We start from the raw sequence: 16313 nt of genomic DNA on the forward strand, positions 1-16313 counted from the left end.
ACACACGGCAACAGATCCCCACTCTCTCTCCCCCCCACTCTCTCTCCCCCCCACTCTCTCTCCCCCCCACTCTCTCTCCCCCCCACTCTCTCTCCTCCCCCCCACTCTCTCTCCCCCCCACTCTCTCTCCCCCCACTCTCTCTCCCCCCACTCTCTCTCCCCCCCACTCTCTCTCCCCCCCACTCTCTCTCCCCCCCACTCTCTCTCCCCCCCACTCTCTCTCCCCCCCACTCTCTCTCCCCCCCACTCTCTCTCCCCCCCACTCTCTCTCCCCCCACTCTCTCTCCCCCCCACTCTCTCTCCCCCCCACTCTCTCTCCCCCCCACTCTCTCTCCCCTCTCACCCCCACTCTCTCTCCCCCCCACTCTCTCTCCCCCCCACTCTCTCTCCCCCCACTCTCTCTCCCCCCACTCTCTCTCCCCCCCACTCTCTCTCCCCCCACTCTCTCTCACCCCACTCTCTCTCCCCCCACTCTCTCTCCCCCCACTCTCTCTCCCCCCACTCTCTCTCCCCCACTCTCTCTCCCCCCCACTCTCTCTCCCCCCCACTCTCTCTCCCCCCCACTCTCTCTCCCCCCACTCTCTCTCCCCCCCACTCTCTCTCCCCCCCACTCTCTCTCCCCCCCACTCTCTCTCCCCCCCACTCTCTCTCCCCCCCACTCTCTCTCCCCCCCACTCTCTCTCCCCCCCACTCTCTCTCCCCCCCACTCTCTCCCCCACTCTCTCCCCCCCCCACTCTCTCTCCCCCCCACTCTCTCTCCCCCCACTCTCTCTCCCCCCCACTCTCTCTCCCCCCCACTCTCTCTCCCCCCACTCTCTCCCCCCCACTCTCTCTCCCCCCCACTCTCTCTCCCCCCCACTCTCTCTCCCCCCCACTCTCTCTCTCTCTCCCCCCCACTCTCTCTCCCCCCACTCTCTCTCCCCCCCACTCTCTCTCCCCCCCACTCTCTCTCCCCCCCACTCTCTCTCCCCCCCACTCTCTCTCCCCCCCACTCTCTCTCTCTCCCCCCCACTCTCTCTCCCCCCCACTCTCTCTCCCACTCTCTCTCCCCCCACTCTCTCTCCCCCCCACTCTCTCTCCCCCCCACTCTCTCTCCCCCCCACTCTCTCTCCCCCCCCACTCTCTCTCCCCCCCCACTCTCTCTCCCCCCCCACTCTCTCTCCCCCCACTCTCTCTCCCCCCCCACTCTCTCTCCCCCCCACTCTCTCTCCCCCCCCACTCTCTCTCCCCCCCCACTCTCTCTCCCCCCCCACTCTCTCTCCCCCCCACTCTCTCTCCCCCCCCACTCTCTCTCCCCCCCACTCTCTCTCCCCCCCACTCTCTCTCCCCCCCACTCTCTCTCCCCCCCACTCTCTCTCCCCCCCACTCTCTCTCCCCCCCACTCTCTCTCCCCCCCACTCTCTCTCCCCCCCACTCTCTCTCCCCCCACTCTCTCTCCCCCCACTCTCTCTCCCCCCCACTCTCTCTCCCCCCACTCTCTCTCCCCCCCACTCTCTCTCCCCCCCACTCTCTCTCCCCCCCACTCTCTCCCCCCCCCACTCTCTCTCCCCCCACTCTCTCTCCCCCCCACTCTCTCTCCCCCCACTCTCTCTCCCCCCCACTCTCTCTCCCCCCACTCTCTCTCCCCCCCACTCTCTCTCCCCCCCACTCTCTCTCCCCCCACTCTCTCTCCCCCCACTCTCTCTCCCCCACTCTCTCTCCCCCACTCTCTCTCCCCCCACTCTCTCCTCCCCCCCACTCTCTCTCCCCCCACTCTCTCTCCCCCACTCTCTCTCCCCCCACTCTCTCTCCCCCCACTCTCTCTCCCCCCACTCTCTCTCCCCCCACTCTCTCTCCCCCCACTCTCTCTCCCCCCACTCTCTCTCCCCCCACTCTCTCTCCCCCCACTCTCTCTCCCCCCACTCTCTCTCCCCCCACTCTCTCTCCCCCCACTCTCTCTCCCCCCACTCTCTCTCCCCCCCACTCTCTCTCCCCCCACTCTCTCTCCCCCCCACTCTCTCTCCCCCCCACTCTCTCTCCCCCCCCACTCTCTCTCCCCCCCACTCTCTCTCCCCCCCACTCTCTCTCCCCCCCACTCTCTCTCCCCCCCCACTCTCTCTCCCCCCCACTCTCTCTCCCCACTCTCTCCCCCCCCACTCTCTCTCCCCCCCCACTCTCTCTCCCCCCCCACTCTCTCTCCCCCCCCACTCTCTCTCCCCCCCCACTCTCTCTCCCCCCCACTCTCTCTCCCCCCCCACTCTCTCTCCCCCCCCACTCTCTCTCCCCCCCACTCTCTCTCCCCCCCACTCTCTCTCCCCCCCACTCTCTCTCCCCCCCACTCTCTCTCCCCCCCACTCTCTCTCCCCCCTCTCTCTCCCCCCCCACTCTCTCTCCCCCCCACTCTCTCTCCCCCCCACTCTCTCTCCCCCCCACTCTCTCTCCCCCCCCACTCTCTCTCCCCCCCCACTCTCTCTCCCCCCCCACTCTCTCTCCCCCCCACCTCTCTCTCCCCCCCACTCTCTCTCCCCCCCACTCTCTCTCCCCCCCCACTCTCTCTCCCCCCCCACTCTCTCTCCCCCCACTCTCTCTCCCCCCACTCTCTCTCCCCCCCACTCTCTCTCCCCCCACTCTCTCTCCCCCCACTCTCTCTCCCCCCACTCTCTCTCCCCCACTCTCTCTCCCCCCCACTCTCTCTCTCCCCCCACTCTCTCTCTCCCCCTCTCTCTCCCCCTCTCCCCCCTCCCCCCCCCCACTCTCCTCCTCCCCCCCTCTCTCTAGTTGATTGCACCCTGTGTTCTCAGCATGTTGAATTAGGCATACACACCCCATGAGGTGGTCTTTTTGAATTCCCAGTCATTAATAAACCCCCTACTATTTTGCTACTACTCCTGTCACATTGGAACAACTCATCATAATTTCTTTCCAAAAACTGGATTTGTGACAGCATTGTCAAAACGTAAAACTACCGATGTTTTGGTCACTGTTGCAGGTGACCTTTAGGGTGTTTTTCTTTATTGCTGAATGAGAGAACTGTTTTCCTTATATACCTGCAGACATGGCTGTTACCTAATTTTGGTAGGCTGTTATGGACGACTGGAAGGGATGTTAGAAGTTCCTTATTGGTGTTATTATTTCTTGTCATTGGTGGAAACCTGACATGTTGATTGGAGTTTGTATTACTGGTTGTGATTAGTGGAAATTGGCGAATGGAAAACCAGGCAGCAGTTGTGACGTGGCATTGTTTTCCTGCTCTCTAGTGCTGGCTGAGGTGCGCCAGCACTCTTATATACCTGCGGTCACTGCAGTTTCCCATGTGCCTCTGTTTGTTGCTTCATGTGAGCTGTTGTCTAGTAAAGCTGTTACTGCTGGCAGCCAAGACGTTGGAAGTCTGTACCTGTATTCTCTCTTCATGTTAGTGGATCACTTTCCTATATCTATTGCCACTCTAATTTTTCTCCTGAAAGTAAAGAGGCTGTTTCGCCAGTACCTGAGCTTCAACTAAACCGATGTTTGGTGTTCTGCCACCACTGACTTTGTGTGTTGTAGTCAGATATATCTGTAGTGTTCAGGTATCTGTGTGGTGATAAGATACCCCGTCTCACCTACATACACTAATCCACATTTGCACCTAATTTTGTAAAACTCCAGCAGCATGTAGTTTGTGAACTAAATCTTTCGTTGTGTGAAGAACGTCTTTTATTCTGTTGCTGTTTTGGAAAATTTGCTTGATGCCTGCTATACATGCATCCTCTCATCACCACACTATGCGGAAGAAATTAGACGTACACACTTTAACAAAGAGGGCTCACAGGATCAGCAATGAAAAACATCCAAAGGGTGGACTAGAAAATGTTAAGTCCATTTTTGTTGCCAATGGTTATGGGATGAAACTGTGGCGACAGTGGAGGCAATAGAGGAGAGTAGGAGGAGGTACCAAACATCTCTCTATTACTATATGTTCAAAGGTGTCACTGAATGAGTGGGCAAAATTCTCCACTGAAGAGGCATCAAGCCCATTTCAGAAGCAGCAACAGAATTAAAGAGGTTCTTCGCACAACAAAACATGCAGTTGGCAAACATCCTATCAGAATTAGATAGCAGCCACCTTGCAGGTATATAAGGAAAAAGTTTTCTCATTCAGCAGTAAACAAAACAACCTGAAGGTCATTTGCAAAAGTGACCAAAACCTGTAGTTTCACATATTGTAAATGTAGTCACAAACCCAGAAATCTTTTTTAATGTGACAATGGCCATGGAAGCCCACATTTCTGTGTTTCAAAGTGTCCATTGGTGCTTAGTCTGAAAGGATTTTTAGTTTAGTCTGCAGTTACTCTGTAATTGTTAAATAACAGTACATCACGATGGTTATAGTGAAACTGAATTGGGTTAGACTTGTTGAAGTTCACGGAAAGGGAACTGACAGTAAACCGCTTGAGAATTTCGAAAAGTATCAAATGCATTCTTGAATATCATCCTTAACAGTCAAAAGTGCAAATTTCATCAACAAATATTGCTTATTTATGCTCACTGATTACTGCTATAGGCAGGCTGTTAGCTTGATTCTGAATTAAAAATGGACTTGGGGAAGAAACCTGAGGAACTAGTCACTTACATAACAAATATGCCCATCTGCAGTCCATTGTTTGCAAAATTACTTCCTCTTTCAAGTTAGATTTTAGTAGGTTACATATTGAGCAACTGACATAGTGCTGAGCTTTCTTCAATAAAACATTTTGATCAACACAATCTTCGGCTTTAGTCAGATCACTGGCAAATAGTTGTTTAATAATGTGCAAGATGTCATTTACAAATGTGGAAAGATCCTTTGAGTTGACACATTTTTAAAAGCAAAATGGTTTTCTGTAAATGTTCCCATTTAGTAAAGATATTTGACTATCTTTGCAGGGAATAATTGTAAAGTACTTGCGGAAATGAGACTACATGAAATTAGTATCTCTCTGTGAGAAGTGTTTCCAAAGAGCTATTCAACCATAAATAAAAACGTTGTCACAAATCTGAGTACTTATTCTGAGGATTCATCTTGTAGTATTTATATTGAGATACATTTAGAATTAGCTTAAATGGAAAATTTACAATAAAGGTGTGGAATAAGATCTGTACTAAAGAGAACATTGGAAGTTAAGAGACCAATTAGTCAAGAGATTTTAATTCCACTCTCCATTGTCATAAGACCAAAGCAATGTAAAATTATACTGTGAAACTTCATAGCATACTAATCTTTTGTCACAATGTCATAAAGTAAAAAATAAATTTTTGAACATTTTTTCAGACCGCTGAATCGGTAAAAAAGGCTCGAAGCATGTTGGAGTACAGTGAAGAATCTATTCAAGTTCCTCGAGTGTTGGTGGGGAAAGTCATTGGAAAGAATGGCAGGATCATTCAGGAAATTGTGGACAAAAGTGGTGTGGTAAGTTTGTTTTTAACCATTTAAACACAAGTCATAACATGCCACAAGAAAAGTGAATTTTTTAACATTGACTACCTAACTTGATTATATCACAATGTATTCTTTAAATCTTTGATCATTCACAGCAAATAAATGAAAAGATAGATCGGGCTTTAGAGTTCTATAATTCATCGGGTAGAAAAGAATTGTCCAGTAAGTTTGAAACTTTTTTTATTAGCAAGCCCCCAATTTTTTAAAGAATGAAACTCACATGTGTAAAACAACTTCAAAAATCTGATTACTTTACAAATGGGTTAATGTGTTAAATATTTAACATTAAGCATGTGAGTGAACAGTAGCTCAGAAAAGAGGGGAAATTATGTTTAAACTTTATTAGAGGTCACTAAATGCTCTCATAATAAAACACTGGCTGAATATAGTCTGTGTAATTTTGCACCCCATTTTAAACAAAAACAGTATATTCATACATGAGGATGTTTCATGTAATCTCGTGGACTATTTCTCCTAAATTGATTGTTTTGCAGGTACATTCAGAGATACATATAGATACTGTCTGCAAAGGGTACTGCAAATAGTTAGTAGTAAGAAAGTTATAAATTAAAACGTGATGCTGAAGTTTTTACTGTGTGAACAAGGAAAATGTAGTAAGCAATAAACTGTGTGTACTCGTTCCTATTACGAGGACTTGGATGAGGCATGTTTGCAAGGTTGGTTTGACTACACTTAAAAAATTTCTCTGGGGAGCTCATACACTCACTCCACACAGCCCTGCTCTCTCCCCATGCAATTCTGAAGGAAGGCACTTGTGGCCATTTATTTAGACGCCTGGGTACAATCATGGTTATGTAGGCAACTGCAAACATTTTGCTGTGAAGGCACTGACCACCTTATCTCAAACTAAGTGTATTTCAAAGGTAATCACCATAACTGTTAATAATCAGCAGTTTACTTGCGTGCCTTCCATCTGTCTCAATTACATTTGACTGCTCCTTATAACGAGTATGGTGCATTTATAACCAAACAGCATAAACTGTCGCACCCAAGATCAACAACAAAGTCTCAGAAATAGGTGAGGCTGCTGCTGGAGGTGATTACAAATGACCAGTAAACACACTCAAACTGAACTGCTTTATATTTCCCCTAAACAACAAAGTGGGAATAGTTCAAAATTCCCTTAGATTTTATGTATTTCCGATGTAAAATAAATTTCCTTAGAATGATAAAAAGTGAAGTTTAGGTTTTCATATCCCCAGAAGTGATTGTGGGATAAACCTGAAACTTTTCACACAACTACTCATTAATACGAGGTCTTTGAATATAAAATTTCAGGTTGCTCCTGCTTTCCTGTAGTTTACAGATCAAGTGCAAAGTTGACCATTTTTGTGTATGGCCTAAAATTGGCATTTTTAGCCCACTATTACAAAAAGTTTCCTGTGGACTCTTACACCATTTTCATTTTAAGGACTCTGTTTTAGACCACCTAAAACACTAGTTATGGTTCTGTAATACAAGCACATAAGAGCTTAAAAAGCAATGACAGGGTGGAGTTGCATTAAAAATATGCCCATATTCCATCGGTACTCAAATTTGACATTTTATTATCTTCTAAGAGTGTTTAGTACACTCTGGGAATGGCAGTATTATAAATCCTGATTGCTAGGAAGTTAGACTGAGTCAGAAGAAATGAAAACATAAAAAAAGAGGGTGTCTCTTGTTGAAAGTCATCATGATGTATTTCAGCCTGTTTTTCTGCTAAAGGTAGTGCAGAATCATACAGGTTATAAGCTTGATGTTCAACTGTGTGATACCAAGGCACTGGAGATAATGGTAGTAAAATCGTTGTGTAACAGCTGCAACACACTCGCTTGGTGTGTGGTTTATGTGGAACATAAGGTGCTTCTTAAATTGTAGAAATGTGTTGTTGTGGTCCATGGTGGTTCAACCACTAATGATTTCTTTTAAAGTGAGAAAACCAGCATCCCCATTGCCAGAGGGGCCACACCCAATAGCTGTGCTATAGCAGCCACAGGTGTTATTTTACTACAGATTACCAGGCCTGTTCATACACACTAGAAGTGCCAGAGGCCAAAGCTAGAAAAATATCTTTCTCAAGGAAAACTATATTGCTGGCCAGATGACGTTACTGATGACAGTGGAATAATTGCAGTATTGTGCTGTTCTGAAACCCAGCTCTTCCCACTCCTTGATGGCCTGAAAAATGAATTTACTGGGGTATGGTGGGTGTGTAAAGCTTATTAAAGCATCCTTCTGCTCAATGGAAGTATCAGATATTTCCAGCCAACTAGTCTTTTTCATAATTGCAAGCAGCATATTGTCCTGGCTGGAAGTCCACTATAAATATCTCTTTCAATCCGCCACTAATTTTGTCCAGAAAAGATGGTGCATCATTTGAAGCTCCACTGATATGAATTAGTGTTTCTTCAGTTTTCTCCAGTTCCTGCTAGGGTATGCCAATGTTTAAACCACTCTTTTCGTAAAGCTTTCTTTTGTTCAATTTCTTATTTGCTGATAAAATCAAATTTAATGCCATTAATGCTTGGTGCAAAAGTGAAACAGAGCTACATGTGAAAGAGTCTGCTTATTAGTTAATCATTGTGAGCTTGCTGTGTCTACTAATTGCTTTGTTGTATCTCCAATCCCATCACAAGGTGATTTTCCATGACTTGTAGCAAAAAATTCCGTTCTTTTCTCATTCCAAAGTGTATTTTGTTACAGGACAAATATAGAATTTTTGAAACTTTTGTATTGGGCACTGGAGGCATTACTGAAATCATAGATGTAGGGATATCTGAGCAAACTGTTGTAAATTTTTAAGGAGCTCTTGATAAAATGTCCACGTTAGTTACATCAGGTCCCAGACAATCACTGACAATGCCAAATCCAATGGATTCTACATTCTGATTTTGGTGAAAACAAATGACAAATAGGTGGAGTGTTGCTTGACTACACTGATGGGGAAAAAATCGCAACACCAAAAAGTAAATAATGTAGGTAATGAAATTTCATTTGTCTAGCTAAAATTCAAAGATGGAAAATGCAGAAGGGGATATAACATTATGAGGATAGCTGTTACTCATCATATAGCAGAGACCGTGAGTAGCAGATAGGCACAACAAAAAGATTGTCAGAAAATGAGTGTTTGGACATTAAGACCTTTGTCGGAGATAGCGAGCGTGCGCCACAGTCTCTGCCTGCTGAGGCCACACCGTGAGCAGCAGTGCATGATGGGAGATGCAACCTAGTGGTGGACGTTTGGAGGAGGCTGTATCAGGGAGGGATAGCAGGTTAGGGGTGGGAGTCAGTAAGGTGTTGCTTGGGGGGAGCATACAGGGGCAAGGTGGAAGAGGATAGGGCAGTTTGGTGCAGTCAGGAGGTTAGACAGGAGGCAGGGGAGGGCTAGTGGAAAACGAGAGTGGTAAAGAGACTGTGGGTGCATTGGTGGAGTAGAAAACTGTAGTGCTGGAATGAGAACAGGGAAGGGACCAGACGGTACAGACAAAGACTAACGAAGGTTGAGATCAGGAAAATTACAGGAACGTAGAATACATTGCAGGGAGAGTTTCCATCTGCGCAGTTCTGAAAATCTGGTGTTGGTGGGAAGCATACAGATGGCACAGGTTGTGAAGCAGTCGTATAAATGTGGAACATAGTGTTGGAGGGAATGCTCAGCAATGGGGTGGTCCAACTGTTTCTTAGCCGCAGTGTCCGCCCCTGGTAACTCCGTGGTCAGCATGTCGGAATGTCATACCTAATGGCCCAAGTATGATCCCCGGCTGGGCCGGAGATTTTCTCCGCTCAGGAACTGGGTGGTGTTATTTGTATCATCATTTCATCCCCATCGACACGTAAGTCACCGAAGTGGCATCAGCTCGAAAGACTTGCACCCGATGAGAGGCCCTTGCCACATGGCATTTCCATTTTAGCCACAGTTGGTCGGTGGCCATTCATGTGGCCACACATCTTGTTGGTAGTCACATTCACATAGAATGCAGCACAGTGGTTGCAACTTAGCCAGTAGATCACTTGACCGTTGCCAGAAATGGTTTACAATGGCTAAATTTCTGCCAATTCTTTCTGCAGTGTCACACAAGGAACATCCAGCTTATCATAGCCCTTTTGCATAATCTCTTTTGAACACAGTGAGATGGTGATAATGGAGTCTTTGTCATCTTTCACATTCTTGACTAACATAAACCACCACATCCAATCCTAGTGGTAACTAATGCCCACAACTGGTACAGCATGTATTTTAAGCAAACCTGATCTGCATCCTCATAATTACGCTACTAACACCACTTAAGCGACTGGGGCGAAATTTATACGCAATAATTTCCTGAAGATCTTGCTCTATGCAATAGCTGGTGACTGCAGATGCTACTGCTTCTGATCCAGGATGTTTTTACAGCGATGTGTAGCACACATTCTTTAGATTCTAGTCTCAAAAATGCCTTGCTGAGAAGTTTCTCATAATTTTCACTTGCTGCTGCTCCACTAAACATAAGCTCAACGTTCTGTAGTAGTACACAAATTCAAACTGCCTGCATTGCAACTATACTCTGTTCATCATAAAAATAAACCTGATGAAAACGTTACACCATATATTATTCTGTGTTTTCTTGAATGTCATTGGATTTTGTTCCACATGCAGCAGAAGCAAAGCTGTGTCCATTACAGTCAAGTATGATCATAAGAATAAGTTTTATGCTGTATTAAGCACACAGACTTAACAATAATGCAAGACAGCTTTAGTGCCGCATTTAACTTGGACAGCACTGGCCGACCAGCTGGTCCAACTAACCTGCAATGATGTGAGCAGTGCAGTTCAAACATCAAGAGACAAGCAGAAAAAACAGTACTTCTTCGAATGTCATTTAACTTTTAAAGACAATGAAATATTTGGCAAAACTACAGCACTACCGCATCCTCCTTAGGTGACTAGGCAGAAAGCTTAAATGCTCTCGTTCTCACCTAACATAGAACTTTTTCACCAATCCTGTTTGTAATTAGAATACTAATGTAAACACATGGGAATTTTTCTGAGCAAGCTTTGTGTGATGCAAAAGCATACTGCGGAGATTTCACCGTATTGTTGAATACTGAAGTCACTGAAAGTATTAACTACAGTCAGTCATCTGGTAATCTCTTAGCTCCTTACTTGTCCGAATCTGAGAAAGACAGATAATGAGTCAGTCAACAACAGAATCTATGAAGCCACACAGGCACCGCAGTTTCTCCTCTTCTTTTAGGACTTTCCATTGTATATCCCACCAGCTTGCAGCAGTTGCGTGTGAAAATGCTGCGTGCATTAGTTCCAGTGCATCTGGCATCTTAACAGTCTTGTTATTTCTCCGTCATCCTCTAACTTGGCTCCAGATCAGTTCTGTTTGGTTCATATTGTAACGGTACAGAGGCAGATGTAAAAATGTGGCATTTGTATGGTGTGATAATGATTTTCTCTCATGTTTCTATGACACGTATCACTCTGGTTCTTGTGAGGCTTCATCTGTGGTATAAAATGTAGTCCAAATAAAGTGTCTTTGGTTTTCTCACTTTTTTACTAAAAATTAAATTCTTATACTTTCTTAATTTAAACAACCTTTATTAAGTCTTTCATTGCATAGTGATATATAACAATTTATATTAGTAATGAAAACAGGCAATTTGCATGTAATATGTAATTAGAAACAAGACGTGTGTTATTCATAAGAAAATGTTATTAATTTTACAATTATGATTTGTAGGTATTTCAAATTGAATGAAAAGAAAGATACCAAAGGCGGGACTTGAACTTGAACCAGCAATCCATGAATTGCACCTGATTAATCTTCTATGCTACCGATTCTGCTATATATCCAATATGCATTTGTATCTCGACTGTATCAAATACAATCCCTCAGAAAATTTCAAAGCCAGGATTTTTTGCCCCTTCCCCCCCTCAAAAATTTTTTAAAAACATTTACAACAACCTATTTCTCGGCACGTCTTAATCGTATTCACTATGAAGCAGGAAGCACTCTCAGCTACTCTCACATTGCATATTATCAGCATGACAATCGGAGCACAACAGTGCAGACTGTGACTCTACCGATTTTTTGATAAAAGCTACATAGCTAAAGCATGATTAAGAAAAACCTTGATGCCTGTTAATACGTTAGAATGTCTTAGTTTCTTCACCACTGCCCACAAACTCTACAACGATCTCCAAACCTCCCCCATGTCCCCACATAGCTGACAAACCATGTCTCGATGATCATTACACCTACCCCATGCTCCAAAACTCCTTCCCACCACCACACAGAATCCAGAACCTTAACAGACCTGCAGCACAGTCACAAAACTTTCATCCAGAAGCATTAATCCCACAGAAATATCAGTCCTTTCCAAAGGCATTACGTTTTCCCCACTCCCAAATTAAATTGTGCAGGACTTCTCTCCTTCTCCCGGTCCCTACAGTGGACACACTTTTTCGCCACTAATCGTAACAAGCAGACTCAACCGAAGATCAAGATTTAACTTTGCCTAACACAGTTCACTCCTCCATCCAACTGTGATCATCCTCCCCCACTGCCCCCCTAACCACCCCCTGTTAACTTTCCAGAATTTCTTAACCTCGAACCTTGCCTCACCATCATTCCCCAAATCCTTCAACATGCAAACTAACCTTACATCCACAGAAAAAGCTGCAGTCCACCATCTAAAAGCTGATCCTGACTTCATAATCTTATGTGCGGACAAAGGCTCTACCACTGTTTGAACCGCAAGGATTACTTAGTGGAAGGACTCCGCCAGCTGTCAGATACCAACATACCTTGCCACAGTGACCCCATTCCAGTTATACAGCAGGATGTCCAGCCACTACCTAAAATCATTAGGGCCAGCCCAGAACCTCTCTCTACTCACCCCTAACACAACCCTGCTAATACCTTCTACATGCTTCCTAAAGTCCATAAACCTAACCACTCAGGATGCCCCATTGTGGCCAGTTACTGTGTCCCCTCTGGGAGAACCTCTCCTCTCGTAGACTAACACATCCAACCTATTACTCAGAACCTATTCTCCTATATAAAAGGTACCAACCATTTCCTCTATCGACTCTCCAGTTCCTCTCCCTTTACCACACGGTGCCCTGCTTGTCACTATTGATGCCACCTCCCTGTACACTAACATTCCTAATGCCCATGGCCTTACTGCTATCGAACACTACCTTTCCAGATGCCCTATTGATTCCAACCCAACAACCTCCTTTCTAGTCTCCATGGCCAACTATATCCACATCCACAATTACTTCTCGTTTGAAGGCATTACGTACAAACAAATCCGCGGTATGGCTATGGGCACCCACATGGCACCATCCTATGCTAACTCATAGGCTATCTAGAGGAATCCTTCCTAAAAACCCAGAATCCTAAACCCCTCACCTGGTTCAGATTCATTGATGACATCTTTGCTATCTGGATTGAGGGTGAGGACACCTTATTCACATACCTCCAGAACCTCAACTACTACTCCCCAATTTGCTTCACCTGGTCCTACTCAACCCAACAAGCCACCTTCCTAGATGTTGACTTCCACCTCAGAGATGGCTACATCAGTACCTCTGTACATATCAAAACTACTAACCACCAGCAATACCTCCACTTAAACAGCTGCCACCTGTTTCATACCAAGAAGTCCCTTCCGTACAGCCTAGCCACCTGTCATCATCGCATCTGCAGTGATGTGCAGTCCCCCTCTAAATATACCAAGGGTCTCACTGAAGCCTTCACTGACTGTAATTATCGTCCCATCCATGTAGAAAAACAAATCTCCTGTGCCTTATCTTTCCAGTCTCCCAACACCTTCCAAAGTCCCACAATCCGGCCACAGAGAAGCATTCCCTTCGTAACTCAGTATCACCTGGGACTGGAGCAACTGAATTACATTCTCCGCCAGGGTTTTGCTTACCTCTTGCCATGCCCTGCCCACTATCCTTCCCACCCTTCCTACGGTGGTATTCCGCCATCCACCGAACCTACACAATATACTCGTCCATCCTTACACAACCCCTGCTCCCAATCCCTTACCTCACGGCTCATACCACTGTAATAGACCTAGATGCAAGACCTGTCCCATACATCCTCCTCCCACCACCTACTCCAGTCTGGTCACTAACATCACATATCACATCAAAGGCAGGGCTACCTGTGAAACCAGTCGTAATTTACAAGCTAAGCTGCAACTGTGGTGCATTCTATATAGGCAAGACAACCAACAAGCTGTCTGTCCACATGAATGGCCACGGGCAAACTGGCCAAGAAAAAAGTGGAGTGCCCTGTTGCTGAACATGCTGCCAAAAATGATATCCTACATTTCAATGACTGCTTCACAGCTTGTGCCATATGGATTCTTCCCACCAACACCAGCTTTTCGGAATTGCGCAGGTGGCAACTTTCCCTGCAATACATCCTATGTTCCCATAACCTTCCTGGTCTCAATTTTTATTAGTCATTGTCCTCACCCATCCAGCCCCCTCCCTGGTTCCTTTCCAGCACTACACAGCCGTCATTTCACCACCACACCAAGTCTTTTTATTTCTCTCCCTTTCCGCTACTCCCCCCGCCCCCCTCCTCTCACCTGCCCTCTGTGTAAACTGCAGCACTGCACTGTCCACCACCCCCACCATACTATCCCTCCCCGCCCCTGCCATCTCCTACCCCCAGCCAGTCACTGCTCCCATCATGCACTGTTGCTGCTGCTCGCAGTGTGGTTTCAATTGCCTGAGACTGCAATCGTGTGTGCGAGTTGTGTGTGTGCGTATGAGTGTTTTGTTGACAAAGACCTTAATGGCCGGAAGCTATAATTGTGAGAATCTTCTTCTTGTGCCTATCTGTGACTCAGTATCTCTGCTATATGGTGAGTAGCAACTTTCCTTCTCTAATATTGTTACATTCCTTCCTGGATTTTCCATTGTTTGATTAAAGTTTCATTTAATGTGACTGAGTAACAACATGACTAATGCATAAGTAAGACATACTTTTTAGAGGGTAACAGTATCAATGTACGTGTGCTTCGGCTTCTGGCCAATCGTAGCATGTGTGTTTGTTTACATCCGGATCATTCTTATCATTGGTGAAGAAATAATACCACAGAGCTGACAGAGTATAGATTTGGTGTTTTTCAGTCCTTTTTTATCTACACATGAAATGAACTAAAACAATACCATTTATCTGACACTGCAGAGAAATAGATGGAAATACTCCACAAGTGCAAAAGAATGAGATACTGCGTAACTAGACTGTTTTGGATGCAGTAAAAAATACCAGAAGAATAATTAAATTCGTATGTAGATTTCTTAATCATTTTTTTCGTGGGCCATCTAATGACACAGGTAATTTTAATTGTGTATGTTAGTGTTGTTACTGCTATCGAAAGATTTGCACCAGCGAACGGTCTACTCAGTGGGAGGCCCTAGTCACACGACATTATTCTTATATGCTATTGTAATCATTATTTATCATAAAGACATAAATTTTAAATTAAACTTTGTGCATCTTAAGTTTTCAAACAGTTGTTGTCTTAAAATTTCACTGACTGCATCAAAGAATGCACAAAGTGATGTAGCAATCACCGGTGCCATTGGAGACAACACTTCTCATTTATTGCTACATGATGCTGCCATTTTTTTAAAGATACAGTTCAGATAACTTTCGGAATTTGATGCAAGCAAGGATGTTGAAAGTGGAGGTCAAGAATTTTTTGGTTACTTGAATAGTGACATGTAAAGGAAATCCTAAAGCCTGCTGTGAAGACTGAAAGACAAATGCCAACAAAACTCCAAGAATGTTTGGACAAGCATATGTTGGATATAAAGGAAGTTGAAGCGGCAGAATTACTTGTAATAGAGATGTGCAAAAATTAGATCTGATGCTTACTTCAGAGATGTATTGGTAATCAGTTCAAAGGAAGTGTCATCCAATTTCTGTTGGTGAGAGGCAAGCGACTTTTAATGTTCTCTGGGAAATGTCATGGGGTCAGAGGAAGATTTACATAATTAATCTTGTGGACATAATTCCAACCAAACCTCCATGGAAGATCACTGGTGAATGCAGGAGAAAATCTACACTGGTGTATCATCTCAGAAATAATACAGAAAAACAAAATGCAAAATGTTTCTCGGTACTCAAGGCATTAAACAATGAACAGTGAGGTACTGGCTGGATAATTCCACACAGGGGATGAGTCTGATAGAGAATAGTCATGTTTATGAATAAAACAAATTGAGAAGAAAAATGAAAAAAACTTCATAAAATAATTCATGGACTGTCTTCTGAAACTGCCATCACATTACTGCAGGAAGTCTTCATCCAAGCTATATCTTGAGCTTGTTGTACAAAGGTGTATGGACTCTACACCGAAAAATGCAGTAAGGAACAGGTTTCACCATCAAGTCGGGCTACCTTCAACCTGATTTTCAAAGAGGCTAACCTTAGCTTATTTTCTTCCAAGAATGATGAGTGCAACTTGTGTTGTAGTTACAGACTTGGAACATTGTGTTAAGACATGTGGAAGCACATACAATAGAAATAGCAAGAAAGGTTGCAGAAAGATCTAGATAAGAAAGACGCCTAGCTCAAGCTACACTAGGCTCATCCAAACTTTGCACCTGGAGTGCTAGCACCCGTGATCACCCAAGAGCAGCGCCTCGGGCGAATTCGTATGTTGTTGCAGTAGCCGAGCCATGTCGCTTAGCTTACTTTGCAGACCGCCCACTGCACCTCGCCATGCCACTGTACACACGCTATGTACGGAAGAAAGATCACCGTGCCAGCATAGATCAAAAGCATTAATGTGGCACAAAGTTGTCTGTCAACAGTTGTAGGGCTGCAGTGGATTGTGATAGATTGTT

General features: G+C 45.1%; 1 protein-coding gene across 1 annotated transcript in view; it reads left to right on the forward strand.

Annotated features, from left to right (window-relative positions):
- Positions 1–16313, forward strand: part of LOC126268153 (synaptic functional regulator FMR1) — a gene marked incomplete in the record, with an annotated part of 168304 nt that overhangs the window by 37875 nt on the left and 114116 nt on the right. The window contains 1 exon segment of the mRNA XM_049973698.1: positions 5270–5407. Within this exon segment, the coding sequence (XP_049829655.1) occupies positions 5270–5407 (138 nt within the window).

Source organism: Schistocerca gregaria, chromosome 1, assembly GCF_023897955.1.
Source record: "Schistocerca gregaria isolate iqSchGreg1 chromosome 1, iqSchGreg1.2, whole genome shotgun sequence".
Classification (NCBI taxonomy): Eukaryota; Metazoa; Arthropoda; class Insecta; order Orthoptera; family Acrididae; genus Schistocerca; species Schistocerca gregaria.